We start from the raw sequence: 18177 nt of genomic DNA, 5'->3' as shown, positions 1-18177 counted from the left end.
CATGCTGCTGTTTTGAAGTTCACTTAACGCTAGCAATGTGTTTTAGTTTGCACGTGCTTTGTCTCTAGCGGCCACCGCATATATTTATATATAAACATATATAAATAAAACCAATTTTTTTTTTTACATTAGTAATTCCTTTTGTGCATAATTTTATATTGTTGTTGATAATAAATTAATTAAAGCAACAAAACAACCTGAAGAGCCGGTTCTCTAAAAAGAGCCAGAATTCCCATCACCACTGTGGAGTTCACGGGTGAGTGGAGATTTTTAAAAATGGCAGGACCTCTGGAGTCACGCCACACTCACCTCTAGTGATGGGATTTCCGGCTCTTTTTAGAGAACTGGCTCTTTCGGCTCAGCTCACTAAAAAGACCCAACCAGCTCTTCAGGTTGTTTTGTTGCTTTAATTAATTTATTATTAACAATAATAAAAGGGGAAAAGGTGCGAGAGAGAGGGCGAGAGAAAGAAAACAAACCATGGCTCCCAATAAGGAGCCGGCTCGCGTCGTTCACTTCAAAGACCCGGCTCTAAGAGCCGTTTCGTTCGCGACCGAGACATCACTACTCACCTCGCTTCTGAGCTCAGACGCAGGTTTCACAGGTAAACTCGTGTGAAGAAGTTTCCATATTAAAATCTGTAATATTGCAGGATTTGCAAGGAGCTCGTCTCCTCCTCATTTCCTGCACGCGATACAGCTGCTGGCCTCAGCAGGTTGTGGCCTTCAGCTGTGGAGTTACTGAGCCGTCTTCATTCACCCCTGTGCTGTGAGCACAGCTGTGGGCAGGGCAGAAGGAATGAGAGTGACAGGAAGGAGCTTCCTCTGACGGGTGTCCTGGCTCAGGCAGGAGCTCCTCCACCCTGAGAGGACACGTGTGTTCTTCTGGACAGGCCAACAGGAGCAGATCCAGAGGTCTGTGGAGAGGCCGTGTATGACCTGGGATCGCTGAATCCATCGGGAACATTGTGAGGATGGATAAAATGTTTGTGCTGCTACAAGCAGAGAGTGTTGAGAGGCATTAAAGGCATCTGTTTTATGTCACTGTGATGCACGCTGGCTGCTTGGTCTAATACTATTAGTGTTTTGCACAGAGAGCAGCTGTGTAGAAATGAGTGGGAGAGGTCCTAAAGTCTCAAAAGGAGCAGTGTAATCCTCAGAGTACAAGGAAAAGCCTTCCTCTGCTGTGGGACATGCTTCAGTAATCCCTCTCTCTCCATCCAGCAGGGTGGAGATAATTGTCGATGCTTTGCATGGCTTTCTTTGAGAACATGGCTGGTGATGCTGTGACCCGAGAAGAGGGATGATAATACTGCGAACCTCTGCAGCAGCTGCCAGCAGTGAATTAGGCTGTGATTGTCGCTGAGAGAGGCTTTCCTTCAACAGCTCTTTCCTCTGAAGATACACAGGCATATAAAAAAGCTTCGAGTGAGTCAGGGCGCAGATAAATGTGTCTTTATGAGCTGTGCTATTAAAGCAGAGACTGCACAGTGCTGTTTATGCAGCAGCTTCTCGGAGGCAGCGTTACCTCCTGTAAACTCCTCTGAACGTGAGCACTTTGTTCCTGTGAGCGTGGATCAGCCTCAGGCTTGCTTCAGCACACGGCACAATGTGTGAGAGCGGCACCACCGGGTGACACCACCAAGTCAGAACCAGGTGACACCACCGGGTGGGTAACACCACCGAGTGACACCACCGGGTGACACCACCAAGTCAGCACCAGGTGACACCACCGGGTGGGTAACACCACCGAGTGACACCACCGGGTGACACCACCAAGTCAGCACCAGGTGACACCACCGGGTGGGTAACACCACCGCGTGACACCACCGAGTGACACCACCAAGTCAGCACCAGGTGACACCACCGGGTGGGTAACACCACCGAGTGACACCACCGGGTGACACCACCAAGTCAGCACCAGGTGACACCACCGGGTGGGTAACACCACCGCGTGACACCACCGAGTGACACCACCGAGTGACACCACCAAGTCAGCACCAGGTGACACCACCGGGTGGGTAACACCACCGGGTGGGTAACACCACCGCGTGACACCACCGAGTGACACCACCAAGTCAGAACCAGGTGACACCACCGGGTGGGTAACACCACCACGTGACACCACCGGGTGACACCACCAAGTCAGCACCAGGTGACACCACTGGGTGGGTAACACCACCGGGTGGGTAACACCACCGCGTGACACCACTGGGTCACACCACGGAGTGAGACCATCGGGTGATACCACCGGGTGAGTCACAACGTGTCAAAGTAACACAACCAGGTGGGTGACACCACCGCGTGACACCACCAAGTCAGCACCAGGTGACACCACCGGGTGGGTAACACCACCACGTGACACCACCGGGTGACACCACCAAGTCAGCACCAGGTGACACCACCGGGTGGGTAACACCACCGCGTGACACCACCAAGTGACACCACCAAGTCAGAACCAGGTGACACCACCGGGTGACACCACCAAGTCAGAACCAGGTGACACCACCGGTGGGTGACACCACCAGGCCAGCACTTGGGGTGACGGGGAGGCTGTACTGTTGACAGGTCTCCTTTCTTTAGAAGCAGGTGGATGTTAACTACACCCTCCTCCAGTCCGTAACCCTGAGTTTGTCAATAGAAGATAAATGTAAGAGTGCTGCTTTCTTTCCTTACTTTTATCCAAAGGAAACAGAAGTGGAGCAAGCCATGTGAGTATTGGAAGAATGATTTGTGATCATATGTAATCACATCCATGACTGATAACTGGAACACCTGCTGGTGGAGTCTGAGCAGCTGAGAACAGAGAGAAAAACTCACAAAACATTTAGAATCAAAGTTTCTTCAAGAGCGTTTCAGTCTCTGTGGTTTCCTCACACACACACACACAGTGGTAGTGTGAATAATTCAGTGATTATTAATATTTGAAGCCAAACGGCTCAGTGGATTAAAGAATCATCAGAGGAAGCAGAGAGAGAAATGAAGTCTGAGAGAACCACAGAGACGAGGACAGCCTTCGAAGAACAAGCACCATCAAACCGTTCATTGTTTCCGTTTACCTTTACTTGTTCAAACATCAAATCACTTTGAATCGTCCTGTCATACATTAAGAGCTGCTGCTTCACTGGCCACTCACCATCAGCAGAGCTCGGGCCATCAGCTGCTCAGCCTTCAGTCAGAAAGCTTTGATGGTGGACTTTAACCAAAGACTAGCATCAATGCCCAGGCTCTTCCAGCAGCCACCAGGCCCAGGATCCTCCAGCAGCCACCAGGCCCAGGATCCTGCAGCAGCCACCAGGCCCAGGATCCTGCAGCAGCCACCAGGCCCAGGATCCTGCAGCAGCCACCAGGCCCAGGCTCTTCCAGCAGCCACCAGGCCCAGGATCCTGCAGCAGCCACCAGGCCCAGGCTCTTCCAGCAGCCACCAGGCCCAGGATCCTCCAGCAGCCACAGGCCTAGGCTCTTCCAGCAGCCACCAGGCCCAGGATCCTCCAGCAGCCACCAGGCCCAGGATCCTGCAGCAGCCACCAGGCCCAGGCTCTTCCAGCAGCCACCAGGTCCAGGATCCTCCAGCAGCCACCAGGCCCAGGCTCTCCCAGCAGCCACCAGGCCCAGGATCCTCCAGCAGCCACCAGGCCCAGGCTCTTCCAGCAGCCACCAGGCCCAGGATCCTCCAGCAGCCACCAGGCCCAGGCTCTTCCAGCAGTCACTAGGCCCAGGATCCTCCTGCTCCACCAGGCCCAGGATCCTCCAGCAGCCACTGGGCCCAGGCTCCTCTAGCAAGGCACCAACAAGTAAATCAACAGTGACTTCAACGGGCCATCACAAGGAAATACTAATCTCACCATTTTCAAAATGCCACCTAAAAAAGCTAACCCAGGAGTTGAAGAGGAGTTGGAGGAGATTAGGAAATCGCTTAATTTCATGTCTGATGAACTGAGCAAAGTGGCTAAACAACAAGGTATGCTACATGACCTAATGGATGAAATAAAACAACTAAAAAACCTCATAAAGGACAAGGACAAGAAAATAGACGACTTGGAACGGCGAATCGAGGACCTTGAACAATACACAAGAATGGATGATTTAGTCATAAGTGGTCTGGAGACGCAACACCGAACCTACGCCAGAGTAACAGCTGGCGGAGGTAAAGACGGTGAAGATGCCCCGGTAGAGGAGCTGCAAACGCTTGAACAGCAAGTGATAAAATTCCTTCAAACGAAGAATGTAAGTATTCAGAGCCATCATATTGCAGCATGCCACACGCTTCCCAGAAAAGACAGTAAAACAAAGCCAGCAATCATTCTTCGGTTTGTGAGTCGCAAAACAAAGATTGAGTTACTGAAACAGGGTAAGAAGCTAAAAGGGACTGGTGTGTATTTAAATGAACATTTAACGAAAAAGACTGCTGAAATTGCAAGACAGGCACGCAGCCTGAGAAAACAAAATAAGATACAAGCGACATGGACGAGGAACTGCAAAGTAATGATAAGACTAAATGGCAATCCCGAAGAAGCGAAAGTTGTGATGATAAGAGAACTCAAAGACTTAGAGCAATATAAATAATCAGGAATCTGCTATGGAATCTATTGGAAAAGTGACGATTGGATAATGAACAATGGGTATGGAAAGTGTTTCTGGCCTTATGGCTCAAAAACAATGGAAACAACAAAAACAAAAACACATAAATGACAAGTTTGGACACAGATTATAGGTTTCCATTCGGAGATATTGAAGAGGAAGACTTTGATTATGAAAAGGACTGTCAAGGTGGTTATTTTGCCACACACACTGAGAAAACGAACTTCAAAACGTTTAACTATGCAGAGCACAACATGCATGACCCTGAAAGTAACATTGACCCAGATACCCACTTCTACAATAACACCAATAATACTTGTGAGTACTATACAGACGACCAATTCAATGTGAATATTAAAATGGCAAATGCATTGTCGGTCATACATTTCAATAGTAGAAGCCTGTATAAAAAATTTTCTAAAATTACAGAATGTTTAAGTAAGTTAAAAAAGTTTAACATAATTGCAATATCAGAAACATGGCTCGATAATGAGAAAGTTAGTGAAATGGGACTGGAAGGATACGAATTATTTACAATGAACAGGGTGAATAAAAAAGGAGGCGGTGTTGCTTTATATGTAGATAAAGTTTTGAAATGTAGTCTGATTGAATGTATGTCAAGCACCATAGATAACGTATTGGAATGTGTCACTATTGAAATCCATGTTGAAAAAGCTAACAATATAATTATAAGTTGCATCTATAGGACACCAGGTTCATGCCTTGAGATATTCAATGAAAAACTTGCTGCTATGTTTAGCAACCTAAATGATAAAAAAGTGCAAATAATTTGTGGTGATTTTAATATAGATTTGCTAAACCCAAATGGACATCAGAAAACAACAGATTTCATAAATACAATGTATAGTAACTCCCTTTTCCCTGTAATTATAAAACCAAGTAGAATAACAATTGATACAGCTACATTGATAGATAATATATTCACAAATAAAATTGACCATGAAATAGTAGGTGGACTTCTTATAACTGATATAAGCGATCATCTTCCTGTTTTTGCAATTTTTCAAAATTATTTTGGGATTAAAACTAAACAAAAGAATCAAATATTTGATATGATACGACATAGAACAACAAGAGCCATTGCTGCCCTCCAGGTGGACTTAAAGGAACACAATTGGAATGAGGTTTTTGCAAATGAAGATTCAAATAGTGCATATGATGCATTCTTATCAACTGTAATTTCACTATATGAAAAACACTGTCCTTTAATGAAAATCACTAGAAAGGGGGTCCAGGAGGGGGGCCGTGAGGGTCTTGAGATGGGAGAGAACTAGGCGCTCAAAAGACTTCATGACCACAGATGTCAGAGCCACGGGTCTGTAGTCATTTAGTCCAGTGATCCTAGGTTTCTTGGGGACAGGGATTATGGTAGAGGACTTGAAGCAGGCAGGCACATGACATGCCTGCAGTGAGGAGTTGAAAATGCCAGAAAACACTGGGGCCAGCTCGTTTGCACAGTGTCTGAGGGTGGCAGGAGACACACCGTCTGGGCCGGGAGCTTTCCGAGCATTCAGACTCTTAAACTGCTTCCTCACATCTGCTTCATGAATATGAAGAGTTGTGGTGGGAGGAGGTGGTGTGAAATCCTCTTTTGTGTGGGGTGAGGAGGGGGGTGTTGTAGGTGAACGGTTTGAAGGTGGTGATGGCTCTATGTAGGGGGGAGAGGTGGGGGAATTAGTGTCCAAAGTGTCTCTATTGTTGGGGCCGTTGGAGGTGTGAAGGCTGCCTGATGGCTCGTCAAAACGGCAGTAGAAGTCGCACTATATATTATAGAATATATAGTGCAACCTTTCGCATACATTTGTAATCTGTCCTTTCAAACTGGTGTGTTTCCCTCACAAATGAAAATAGCAAAAGTTATTCCAATCCATAAAAACGGAGAGAGATGTCAGTTTACCAATTATAGGCCAATATCACTACTCCCACAGTTCTCAAAAATTTTAGAAAAGTTATTTGTTAATAGACTTGATAAATATATTGAGAAGCATAATCTCCTAAGTGATAACCAATATGGCTTTAGAGTGAAAAGGTCCACTTCAATGGCAGTGATGGAACTTGTTGAAGGGATATCTAATGCTATAGATAATAAGGAATATACTGTTGGTGTTTTTATAGACTTAAAAAAGGCGTTTGATACAATTGATCATTCTATATTAATGAATAAACTAGAGAGATATGGCATAAGAGGGATAGCATACAAGTGGATGAAAAGTTACCTGGATGAAAGATATCAATATGTCGAATTCAATAATGTAAAATCTAAGCAGTTGAAGGTAACTTGTGGTGTTCCTCAGGGCTCTGTGCTGGGCCCTAAATTATTTATATTATATATAAATGACATATGTAGTGTTTCCAAACTGTTAAAATGTGTATTGTTTGCTGATGACACCACTCTGTACTGCTCAGGTAAAAACCTAGAACAGCTTCTGACTGCAGCGGAAAAGGAGTTAAATATATTAAAAAACTGGTTTGATGTAAATAAGTTATCATTAAATATAAAGAAAACAAAATTGATTATTTTTGGCACTAGACAAATGAAAAATGTATCTAAAATCAGGGTTAATGGAACTGAAATTGAAAGAGTGTACGAAAATAAATTTCTTGGCGTGATAATTGATGATAAGCTGAGTTGGAAGTCTCATATAAACCACGTGAAAACAAAAATGTCAAAAACCATCGATATTCTCTATAAAACAAAGCATGTCCTGAACAAAAAATCATTATACACACTTTATTGTTCTCTGTTGCTTCCATATATGACTTACTGTCTGGAGATATGGGGTAATGCATATAAAACGAACACTCTTCATATTTTCAAGTTACAAAAAAAAGCTATAAGAATTATAAACCAATCAAACTATATAGAACCAACTAACATTTTGTTTATTAATCTGAATACCCTGAAATTTTATGATTTAGTTGAATATAAAATGGCACAGATAATGTATAAAGCACAAAATAACTTGCTTTGCCCCAGTACTCAGAAGCTGTTCAAAGTCAGAGAGAGTCAATATGACTTAAGGGGAACAGATTTCTTTAAGGAAAACAAGATAAGGACAAATATAAAGCAGAGATGTGTTTCTGTTAGAGGAGGTAACCTGTGGAATAGTTATGACAGGGATTTAAAAAGGTGTAGTTCATTTTCCTTGTTTAAAAACATGTTTAAAAATAGAGTATTAGAAAAATATATATATCAAGAATGAAAAGAACAAAAAGGAGAAAAAAAACAACCTCTTGATTCTTTACTTTGATGTAGTTACTTATCTAAGGTGGAAAGTTTTTTTTTTCTTTGTTTTTTTTTTGTTTGTTTGTTTGTTTGTTTGGTTTTTGCTTTGTTTTATTATTTTCTTCAAGCCCTGTGTACAGGAGCTGCATACAAAAAGATATTTTGTGAAAAGGGTTGGCGTAATAAGCAAATGCTTCAGCCAATACCTTTTGATTAGCCTTGTCTCATGCTTTCTTTCTTTATGGTAGATTTTTGTTCTGTTTTCACTGTTTGTTTGTTTTTTTGTTTTTTTCACTGTTTTCACTGAGATTTGAATTTGAATGTTAATCAATAAAATCAATAAATCAATGTCCTCCTGCCCAGAAGCAAGTTTCAGAAACAGGAAGCAAACATGATGAAGGTCCGACTATCATTAGGTCCAAGTGTTGTTGCTGACTGTCACTGGGTCAGAGTGTTGTTGAGTCTAAGGTCTAGACGGTGCCTTTACGTGATGAAATTAGGGCTGCATTTGATTTGGATAAAAACCCACAGTGATGTGGAGGGAGGCAAAGAGAAACTGGCTTCTTATTTCCACTCTAACTGTGTTTGTCTTACACACTCAACCAAAGAACAAATACACAATTCAACAAAAATTCAGTTAAAAATCAAAATGTATCTTCGGGCGAACATAAAAAACCCTCTGATTTAAAGTTATGTTTTTCACATCTCAAATAAATAAATAAATAATCCAGTAAGTATCTACATCACTATGGAAACAAACAAGAAAAGAAGGTCAAAAATTCCCTCCAAACAAAATGTATAAATTTTAAACGCACAAATCAGTCCGTGCATGATTACATCGCCCCGCCCATCAAAAAGTCACCTGTGTGAATATATCGCCTGTCGTCGGTTGGAAAGTGTTTACTATCAGCCAACCTTAGAGGCGGAGCCACAGAGTTTGCTTTTTTTCACGGCACAGTTTGCTGACTCCTGCTAGCTTTACCGCAGTGAAGGTTTAATGTTGGTCACGGGAACTTGAGCTAAGCGTCATGGGGATGCTCCGCCTCTTTGCCTCCATGCTAACGCGCCGGTGTGCGTGGGCGTAATCGTTTCATGCGTGCACTGCTCCTGAAAACATTTCTCTGCAGGTCAGTCTGTGAAACGCTCACGTTTCCACGGTGACAGTAGCGCTACAGAGCCGCGTGTTAAACGAAGCAAAGAATTTGTGTTTTCTAATTGAATTATTGGAATTGCTCGATGACTCACTGCAGCCCTTCGTGTCTGCGTGCACTCGTGACTCATGATGGGAGTGGAGGTGAAGCAGACTGGGGTTGAGTACCATCAACCCTCAGCTGGCCGAGGCTTTGAATCGGAGCTTTGGGCAAAGCCTCGTCCTCCAGCTGAACCACCGCAGGGACATCTACAGGAAGAGCGTCTCGCACCACGACAGGTCGGGCTCCATCTTCTGTGTGCAGATCCGATCATCGTCGTCATTTATTCGCCGCGCAGCAGCACATTTCATTATCTGCTGCGAGTGTGTCTGCTGAAAGGTTCACAGGTCTAATTGCATTTATTAATTATAAGATAATGGGCTCATGCAAATAAAGGAGAAAGGTGAAGAGGAAATATGAAGGTGAGCAGCGAGAGAGAACCGAGCAATCAAAGAGAGGAAACCAACAAAAACACAGAGGTTTGAATTATTCCAGCTGCTCTAATTTGACTCGACGTGAATTATTAATAGAGCAGAAGGCAGGATGCTCGTCACACTTCCATCAGCTTTATGGCTGTGTGATGTTTTCTGTCTCCGATGGCACCGCAGAAGAAGTCTCCTTTATTATTAGTACAACAATGAGCAGCCAAAGCAACAGGAGCGAGGAGGCGGGTCCCTCCGCCTGGCGGTCTTCAGCACAATGAAGAACAGACTGGGGCAGTCTAAAGAACACCTGAAAACCAAAGCTGATCACTGATTATCGTCCAGTCACAAGTCAGCCAACAGCACGTTGTTACACCCCGGCCTAGGCAACCGGGGTGCAACGTAGAAAAACAAAGATAAGGAAAATAAAATCCACGAAGGCCCTCCACCAAAATCCCAAAACGAAAATATCCCATGACGAAAGTATTTACAACAGACTATTTATTTACAACAAAACACCCAAACTATTTACAACACGGGGGAGATCGCGACCATGACATACTGAAACACAAGGCTTAAATACATAGAAGGAGCAATCAGGGAATGGACCACAGGAGGGAAACACAGCTGGGGCAAATTAGAACTGACGAGACAGGGAAACGTAAACTGAACACACTAAGATAACAACAGACCTTCAAAGTAAAACAGGAAACACATGACAGTCACGCAAAAACAAAACACTGACAACACCGAAACGTAACATTTCCCCCCACCCAAAAATCAAACATGTAACCCCAAGTGAAATGTTTGATCAAAACCAGATGAAGGCTGGTGGAGGCTGGAGCGGTCCCACTGACCCTCCAGCAGACGACGAAGGCTGGAGCGGTCCCCCGGATCCTCCAGCGAAGACAGACGAAGGCTGGAGCGGTGCCTCGGACCCTCCAGCGAAGGCGGACGAAGGCTGAAGCGGTCCCTCCAACGGACCCTCCAGCGAAGACGGACGAAGGCTGATGAAGGCTGGAGCGGTCCCACTGACCCTCCAGCAGACGACGAAGGCTGGAGCGGTCCCTCGGACCCTCCAGCGAAGGCGGATGAAGGCTGGAGTGGTCCCTCGGACCCTCCAGCGAAGACAAACGAAGGCTGACGAAGGCTGGAGCGGTCCCTCAGACTCTCCAGCGAAGGCAGACGAAGGCTGAAGCGGTCCCCCCAACGGACCCTCCAGCGAAGACGGACGAAGGCTGATGAAGGCTGGAGCGGTCCCACTGACCCTCCAGCAGACGACGAAGGCTGGAGCGGTCCCCCGGACCCTCCAGCGAAGACGGATCAAGTCTGGAGCGGTCCCACGGACCCTCCAGCGAAGGCAGATGAAACTGATGGAGGCTGGAGCGGTCCCCCTGACCCTCCAGCAGACGACGAAGGCTGGAGTGGTCCCACGGACCCTCCAGCGAAGGCGGATGAAGGCTGGAGCGGTCCCCGGGCCCTCCAGCGAAGACAGACGGAGGCTGAAGTGGACCTCCCTCGGACCCTCCAGCAACGGCGGACGGCTGAAGCGGCCCTCGGACCCTCCAGCGAAGACAGACGGCCGAAGCTGTCCCTCCTTCGGACCCTCCAGCGATCCCGGACGAGCCCCCATATGTTACACCCCGGCCTAGGCAACCGGGGTGCAACGTAGAAAAACAAAGATAAGGAAAATAAAATCCACGAAGGCCCTCCACCAAAATCCCAAAACGAAAATATCCCATGACGAAAGTATTTACAACAGACTATTTATTTACAACAAAACACCCAAACTATTTACAACACGGGGGAGATCGCGACCATGACATACTGAAACACAAGGCTTAAATACATAGAAGGAGCAATCAGGGAATGGACCACAGGAGGGAAACACAGCTGGGGCAAATTAGAACTGACGAGACAGGGAAACGTAAACTGAACACACTAAGATAACAACAGACCTTCAAAGTAAAACAGGAAACACATGACAGTCACGCAAAAACAAAACACTGACAACACCGAAACGTAACAACGTACTAACCACGTGGTTTAACCGCGGTGGTTAGTACTGTTGGTCGTCCTCCATCTTGGCTTTCTGGGTGGAGTTTATGTTCTCTTCAGGTACACCAGGCTCCTCCCACTGTCCAAACACATGCACTTAATGGGGTTAGCTTAACTGAGTCCCATTGAGACTCAGTGTGTCATGTACCAGAGAGACTTGTTCCACACAAACAGACAACAATAAAATGTACACAGTCGTATCAAAGACAAGTTTTTCACAAAAACATTTGTACGTCGTTGGAAGTCTGTGAAATCGAGGAGCTTCAGGTGCTTCTGTAACGTCTTCCATGAAGACGGAGCAGAGAAGGACAACGCCTTCTTCCTGAGCTCTGCACGAACCGATGGAACGACGAACGTGATGATGTCTTGAGAGTGCACTCTGTCACCAAACTGTGTGACATGTACTCTGATAAATCAGAGGGCAGTCAACCAGAAATAGGCTTTCGTGTAAATGATGTCACCGCGATCCAGGAAAGGTCAAAAAGTGGCAGCAACGAGTCTTTTGTTGAAGTGAAAGAGAAACATGATGAACTTCAGCCTCAGTTTAATAGCTGGTGACTTAAAGGAAAGACTGTCATCAATCACAGCACCGAGGCCACAGTTTCATTCAGTGACATTTAAAAAACATAGAGGTGAATGGTTTTCTGTGTCTGCTGCTGGTGACCTGTCCAGGTGTACCCCCCACCCTCTGGATAAGGCCATGTCTTCCGTCCACACTGAGACGGCGTTTTCGGTCAAGGAAAGCAGATACTTTTGAAATGGAAACGATAACACATTTTATCATGTGATGCAGTCATGTGACCAATTAAACTAAGATGGCATTACACAGCAGTTGTTTTGTTTGACAGCCCTATTAAAGATTAATAGGGCAGTCTGTATGTGCTGCAGACAGCTCTTTGTCAAATTCTTTAATTCTCACTCGCTTTTGCAACTTTGTACTTTTGTGTTACTCGCAGCAACGACTCCACCTCATCGTTAGTCCATTTAACAAACTCGGTGCTTTTCCTCAATTTTCTTCCGCGACGTTTCAACGAGCCGGAAAGTAAATAAGCGGCAGACAGAAATGAGGCAGGCCGAATCTTCTTGCGTTGTACGCATGCGCAGGACTGCAACGTTTTCGACCGTTTCATTGTGGATGAACAAGTGTTTGGAAATGATTAAAAACAATAGTGTGGAGCGTTTTTAGATGAAAACGCTGTTTTCAAATGTATTTGGATTAGTGTAGCCTAAGAGAAGCTTTGAATGTTTATAAGGAAGCGTTCAGGTGTGATCCCACCCTGAGTTGGCACTTTCTCATCCATCTTCTGCCTCAGTGGTCTAAGCAGACACCTCTCTTTCCTCTCGCTCATTAACCTGAGATACCTGAACTCGCCCACTCCTCCTGACCCCTTTTTCATGAACTGTGATGGAGCCGTCACCATGATTGGAGGTGTTAGTTCTCATCTGTGGTGCTTCACTCTCGGCTGAATGCTGATCTGGATCACTGGATAAACCATTGCAGACATATCGTCTGCAGAAAGCTGAGAGAGCCTCTGCCTGTGCTCGTAGCTGTCGTAGAGAAAGAAGGTGGGTCACCAGCACAGAAGATACACAAACTCACATTATAAATGTTCAAAATGTATTAAACGGTTGAAGGTCAGTACCAAAGACCTCCCTCTGCCCAGTAGTCGAGACAAAGAAAAGCTGCCGATTAAAAAAAAGTGGCACAAACAGGACGTGACCAGTTAAAGAGTTGGGGAGAAGTTTAAACAACACAGATGTGTAATCATCGATAAAGCACGAATGAGGTAATTTCCTAACAGAAGTGTCAGATCGTTTATTTAAATGCATTTCTCTAGTTTGCATCCAAACTCCACCTCCTGACTGGAGGTGGAGTTTGGGGTGGTGGATGGGCGTGCAGCAGGAATCCAACCCGCCCTGAGCGACCTCCGCGGTCGGAGCTGTGAGAGGCGGCGTGCTGGATTAGCTTGGCTCCGAGGAGCACAGAAGTGGTGAGGAGACAATTAGAGTGAGAGCTGAGGAATTAGCTGAGAGGAGGCGTGAGGCAGTAAAGCCTCTGTGATGGATGCTTAAATATTTCATGCTTGTTTTGGAGATTCCTTAAGTGCAGACGCACAGAGAACGCTAACAGGATCAAGTGTTCGTTTCAGGATTATGAGGGATACACACAGCAGCAGTGTCTGTGTGAGCGCTTCATTTATCACACAGAAGCTTCAGCTGGACCTCAGAGAGGCAGGAGAAGGGCGCCGTCATGGCGAGGAGGCTGCTGCACATTTGCTGCTGCACAGGCTTCACGTAAAGCAGGGTCACGCTTTTGGACTGAAGACAGGTTCGTGGAAATGTCACAGCTTTTCACCGTTTTTCGGTATCATATAGACAAATTAGATGTGAGAGATTAGCAGTCATGGATGATAGCGACTGAGGTCGCAGGGTTCGTGTTCACCCTCTTCAGGTCTTTATTTGACCTGACTGTGTGTCGCTGTGTTGTCACAAGTGATGGCAGGGACTCAAGCACAGAGCAGGGTTCAGTTCCACAGTTTATTTACACAGTCACCAGGTGCAGAATATATACGGTGGTGGAAATCCAGGTAGGGGAAGCTCTCTCACACTCACTCTCAACTTCACACTACAACTAACACACGTCCACACGGCGGTAGGTCACAGGTCCGGGAAAACTATACACAAAAGACATCGGTTACACAGAAGCACAGATTAACACAAGAAAACTTCACTGAAGGCTCACTCAGTCGCACAATCATCCAGCGATGAGACTGCCTGCGTCCCAGCCTTAAATGCAGGCCAACAGGTGTGTGGGCCAAGGGCGGGAGCAGTAAGCTCCACCCAGGCGGAGTGGCGAGAGAAAGGGGGAGAGCGTAATCAAAAACACATGTAGCCTTGCAGGGCCGGCCGGCAGACGCGGGACCATGATGTTAGCAGGATTACTGTTAAACACATCGGAGACGTCCTCAGGGGTCGGGCTTGGATCCCTTTACAGACGTCCGGTACCTTCAGATGTACGCACCAAAAGAAATGAAGAGAAACCGGGAGGAATTCTGGTCAGTTTCCAGCTGTGATGGAGAGATGCAGTTTGTTGTGTTGCTGACAGGCAGACTGACTGAATGATGATCTTTGTCCTTCATCCTGATTCTGAAGGGTTTTCATGAAGAATCATTTCTGCGCAGCACGCAGAGGATGGATCTGTTTCTTCCTGAGGATCTTGTCTTGGGACGCTCTTTAAGCATCCGCTGCACGAAGGACTCGTTTGTCTTCAGTGCTTGTGTTTCTTACTGTCGGCGTGCTTTTGCAGTGAAGCACACAATCCTGCGGTAAATCATCAAAGCAGCAGAGCTGATGAAACTCGGTGCAAACGCTGTAAAAAGGTTCGTGTGTGTTTGTGAGAAGACACGACTGCCCGACGCTTCTCTGAGCTCCGGCCTCACCGGTCACTCTCCTCTTCCTTTGTGCCCACGAGCACTGAACTCATAATCAGCATTTCAGGGTTTTTTAACTACAGCAACAGAGCAACAGAAGAGAGAGGAGGTGGAGGTGGAGAGGAGGGGAGATGTGGTCCCGATGTGAAAATGGGCGGAGAGCTCAGCTGAACACCATAAAATATTCTGTGTGAAGACTCCCGAGCTCCCGGCAAGACTCCAGCATGCACAGGGAAGGAGGCAGCAAGGAAAGACAGAAAGGAAGGACCGAAGGAAGGAAAGAACCGGGCGAGAGATGAAAGCAGCTGATTGGAGCTGGGAGGTGGAGCAGTGAAGAGCAGCAAGAGTGGAAAGGTGGAGGAGAAAATAAATGATAATGATAATAGCAGACCGAACGTGACCATGGTGAGAGTCAAAAACAGGAAGTTTGACCTCCTGCCTGACGCACCTGCAGCTGCTTCCTCCACCTCTCTGGCTGCGGAGGCTGCCGGTGTTTAAGTGGAGCAGTAAATTCATTTTTTTAGGGTGAAATAATCCAGAAGCACATAAATAGAAATTAAGATTTCCCTGGATTAATATTGTGACGGCTGAACGTCGCCGCTCCTTTGCCTCACTCAGCCGCTCTCTATGAATCTTCATCTCTCAGTTTTGACCTTTAAGACCTGATTTTAACTTAATAAAGGCGGCTTCCTGTGAGCTGCAGGTGGAGACGGAGTCAGAGGGCTGAGTACAGCAGGGATACATCAGAGGGAGGCAACGAGAGGCACGAAAGCATAAAAGAGTGAAAGACACAGATGTTGGGATGTAAAGGAAGCGAGGAACATAAAACCGAAGCTGGAGAAACAATAAGAGGACTGAAGAGGAAAGGAGGCAGAGGAGGAGACGAGAGGAAGAGTGGAAGAAAGAAGGGGATGTGCTGAGGAGAGAGAGCGAGGGTGAAACCGGCTGGGGGCAGGGAGGAGGTTTGACTGCACTGCGTTTTCTACACTTGGTTCAAAGTTGCAGCAGCCGATGCGCTCGGATAAGACGCAGGTCACATGACTCTCCGCTGCGTGCTTCTGTTCGTGTTTCCTTCTACACCCCAGATGTCTGCCATCCTCCCCGTGGTTCCTAAATTAAGGTTAAAAAAGCAGATCTTGCTCCTCACCCGACTGCTTCTTCTGCCGCCTTAGACCTGGTTTTAGATTTAGGCTCGGCTCAGGCTTACGGCGGGCGCTGTTTACAGGCTCAGGCGGGTTGCTAGGTTACAAACCTGTCTTCTAGGCGTGGCTGTGTTGACAGCGCCTCCTGCTGTCTCTAAAATCACATACGTGACTAAAGTGCGTCACGTGACGGTTCAAGTTTGAAAATGTCGCATTGAAACTGAAGCTCGCGTTCACGCGGCCTCCGTGGGAGGTCACAGGGCTACGCGTGCCTCCTGCAGTCTGGTTGCTGAACAGCTGGAACGAGTGCTCCTCCTCATCTGCCACAATAAAAATCAAACAAACTAAAAAAAATGTTTTTACAAATTTGCCACAAGTCCCTCCCCTTCTTGATTTTGATTGGTTGGTGACAGTGATGAACTGAGAGTGGTCAGCGGGGCCGGTGGTTATCTGCTGTTGTCAGGTGCTTCACTGAGGTGTGTGTTTGTGTGTCTGACTGAACTGATTCTTCTCGCTCAGGTACACCAAGATGAAAACAGCCACCAACATCTACATCTTTAACCTGGCACTGGCCGACTCGCTCTTTCTGGCTACGCTACCTTTCCAGGTACGACATCATCTGCACGCGTGCAAACTCTGTAGGTTAACCACCTGTTCCTCTAGGAGCTCCGGCTCTGTGACCCTGAGCAGGATAAGTTGTGTGATTCACGCTCAGACTCTGCTTTCTGGATATTTCCAGGGCACTGATTTGTATCTGGGCTTCTGGCCATTCGGGAACACTCTGTGCAAAGTGATGGTGTCCATCGACTACTACAACATGTTCACCAGCACCTTCACGCTGACGGTGATGAGCATGGACAGGTACGTGGCTGTGTGCCACCCTGTCAAAGCGCTGGACATGAGGACTCCTCACAAGGCCAAGGTACGTTTTATCCTGCTGTCATAAAAAGCCGCCGCTGTGACATCACCGTCTCGCTCCTATCAGAGGGAAACTTTGTGTTTGTTTAGTCTAAATTAGTGAAACGTTATGAACCAGTGAGCAGCTTCCCTGACCTTTCTGACAATAAGCTGTCTTCAGCCAGAGGAGTTGCCTCCTGCTGGTCATTGTGTAGAATGCAGGTTTAAAGAACTTTTCAGAGGTTTTCTACGTTATTTTGACTCTTTTTATAGACGTACCTTAAAATATAAAGCCCTGATTGGCTGTAAACCCCTTAAAGGCTGAAATATAAAATTCCAGTTTTCTCGAAATGGAGAGTTTATTGATCCATCTGACAAATTTGTTTTCAAATTTTAATTTCCGTGTATGACTCTTAATTTGTGTAAAAATGATGATGTGGAAGTCTTAAAAACATTAAACTGTTCATGTCTTCATGTGTTGAGGTGGTGAACATCTGTGTGTGGGTGCTGGCGTCCGCCTTCGGAGTTCCAGCGACGTTCCTGGGAAATGTGGAAGAGCACGAGAACAGTACGCCACGCGCACACACACACACGCACGCACGCACACGCGCACGCACGCGCACACACACACATCTCAGTGTCACCGAGGACCACAGGCTGCAGATCTGACGTGTACGTCCTGCACAGCTCCACGTCTACATAAAACCATTATCATCATCAGCTGCAGCGACCTGTTCCCACGAGCACTTCATCTGCCTGCACCGTAGGGCATTGAATTTAATCACAGCTTCGGGCTGTAGGGGAATTTAATCCTAATGACAACTACGAGTGAAACATGGCTGTTAACGCTGTAGCACAGCGCCCTCACTCCTCTCTGTTCCAGTGAGAAGCTCTGACTCTGTGATGTCTGTTTCCTGCTTACAGCAGATAGACAGACTTTAACGCTAGAACATGCAGACTGCTGTTATAATGTATCTGTATAGCGCTTTACTCGTCCCTAAGGACCCCAAAGCGCTTTACACATCCAGTCATCCACCCATTCACACACTGGTAATGGCAGCTACCTTGTAGCCACAGCCACCCTGGGGCGCACTGACAGAGGCGAGGCTGCCGGACACTGGCGCCACCGGGCCCTCTGACCACCACCAGTAGGCAACGGGTGAAGTGTCTTGCCCAAGGACACAACGACCGAGACTGGGGCTCGAACCGG

At 46.6% G+C, this 18177-nt stretch overlaps 1 protein-coding gene across 1 annotated transcript in view; it reads left to right on the top strand.

Moving 5' to 3' along the window:
* Window positions 1-18177, top strand: part of oprl1 (opiate receptor-like 1) — an 80843-nt gene that overhangs the window by 39483 nt on the left and 23183 nt on the right. Inside the window, exons 3-5 of the mRNA XM_085443254.1 lie at window positions 16590-16677; window positions 16810-16992; window positions 17451-17535. Of these exons, the coding sequence (XP_085299380.1) occupies window positions 16590-16677; window positions 16810-16992; window positions 17451-17535 (356 nt within the window). The remainder of the gene's footprint in view (window positions 1-16589; window positions 16678-16809; window positions 16993-17450; window positions 17536-18177) is intronic.

Source organism: Copadichromis virginalis, linkage group LG20 (assembly GCF_057382275.1).
Source record: "Copadichromis virginalis isolate Kocher_CV1m ecotype Utaka linkage group LG20, C_Virginalis_male_GT1.1, whole genome shotgun sequence".
NCBI classification, from domain to species: domain Eukaryota; kingdom Metazoa; phylum Chordata; class Actinopteri; order Cichliformes; family Cichlidae; genus Copadichromis; species Copadichromis virginalis.
The sequence above is the reverse complement of the archived record's forward strand: the minus strand, read 5'-3'. Positions and strand labels throughout refer to the sequence as shown.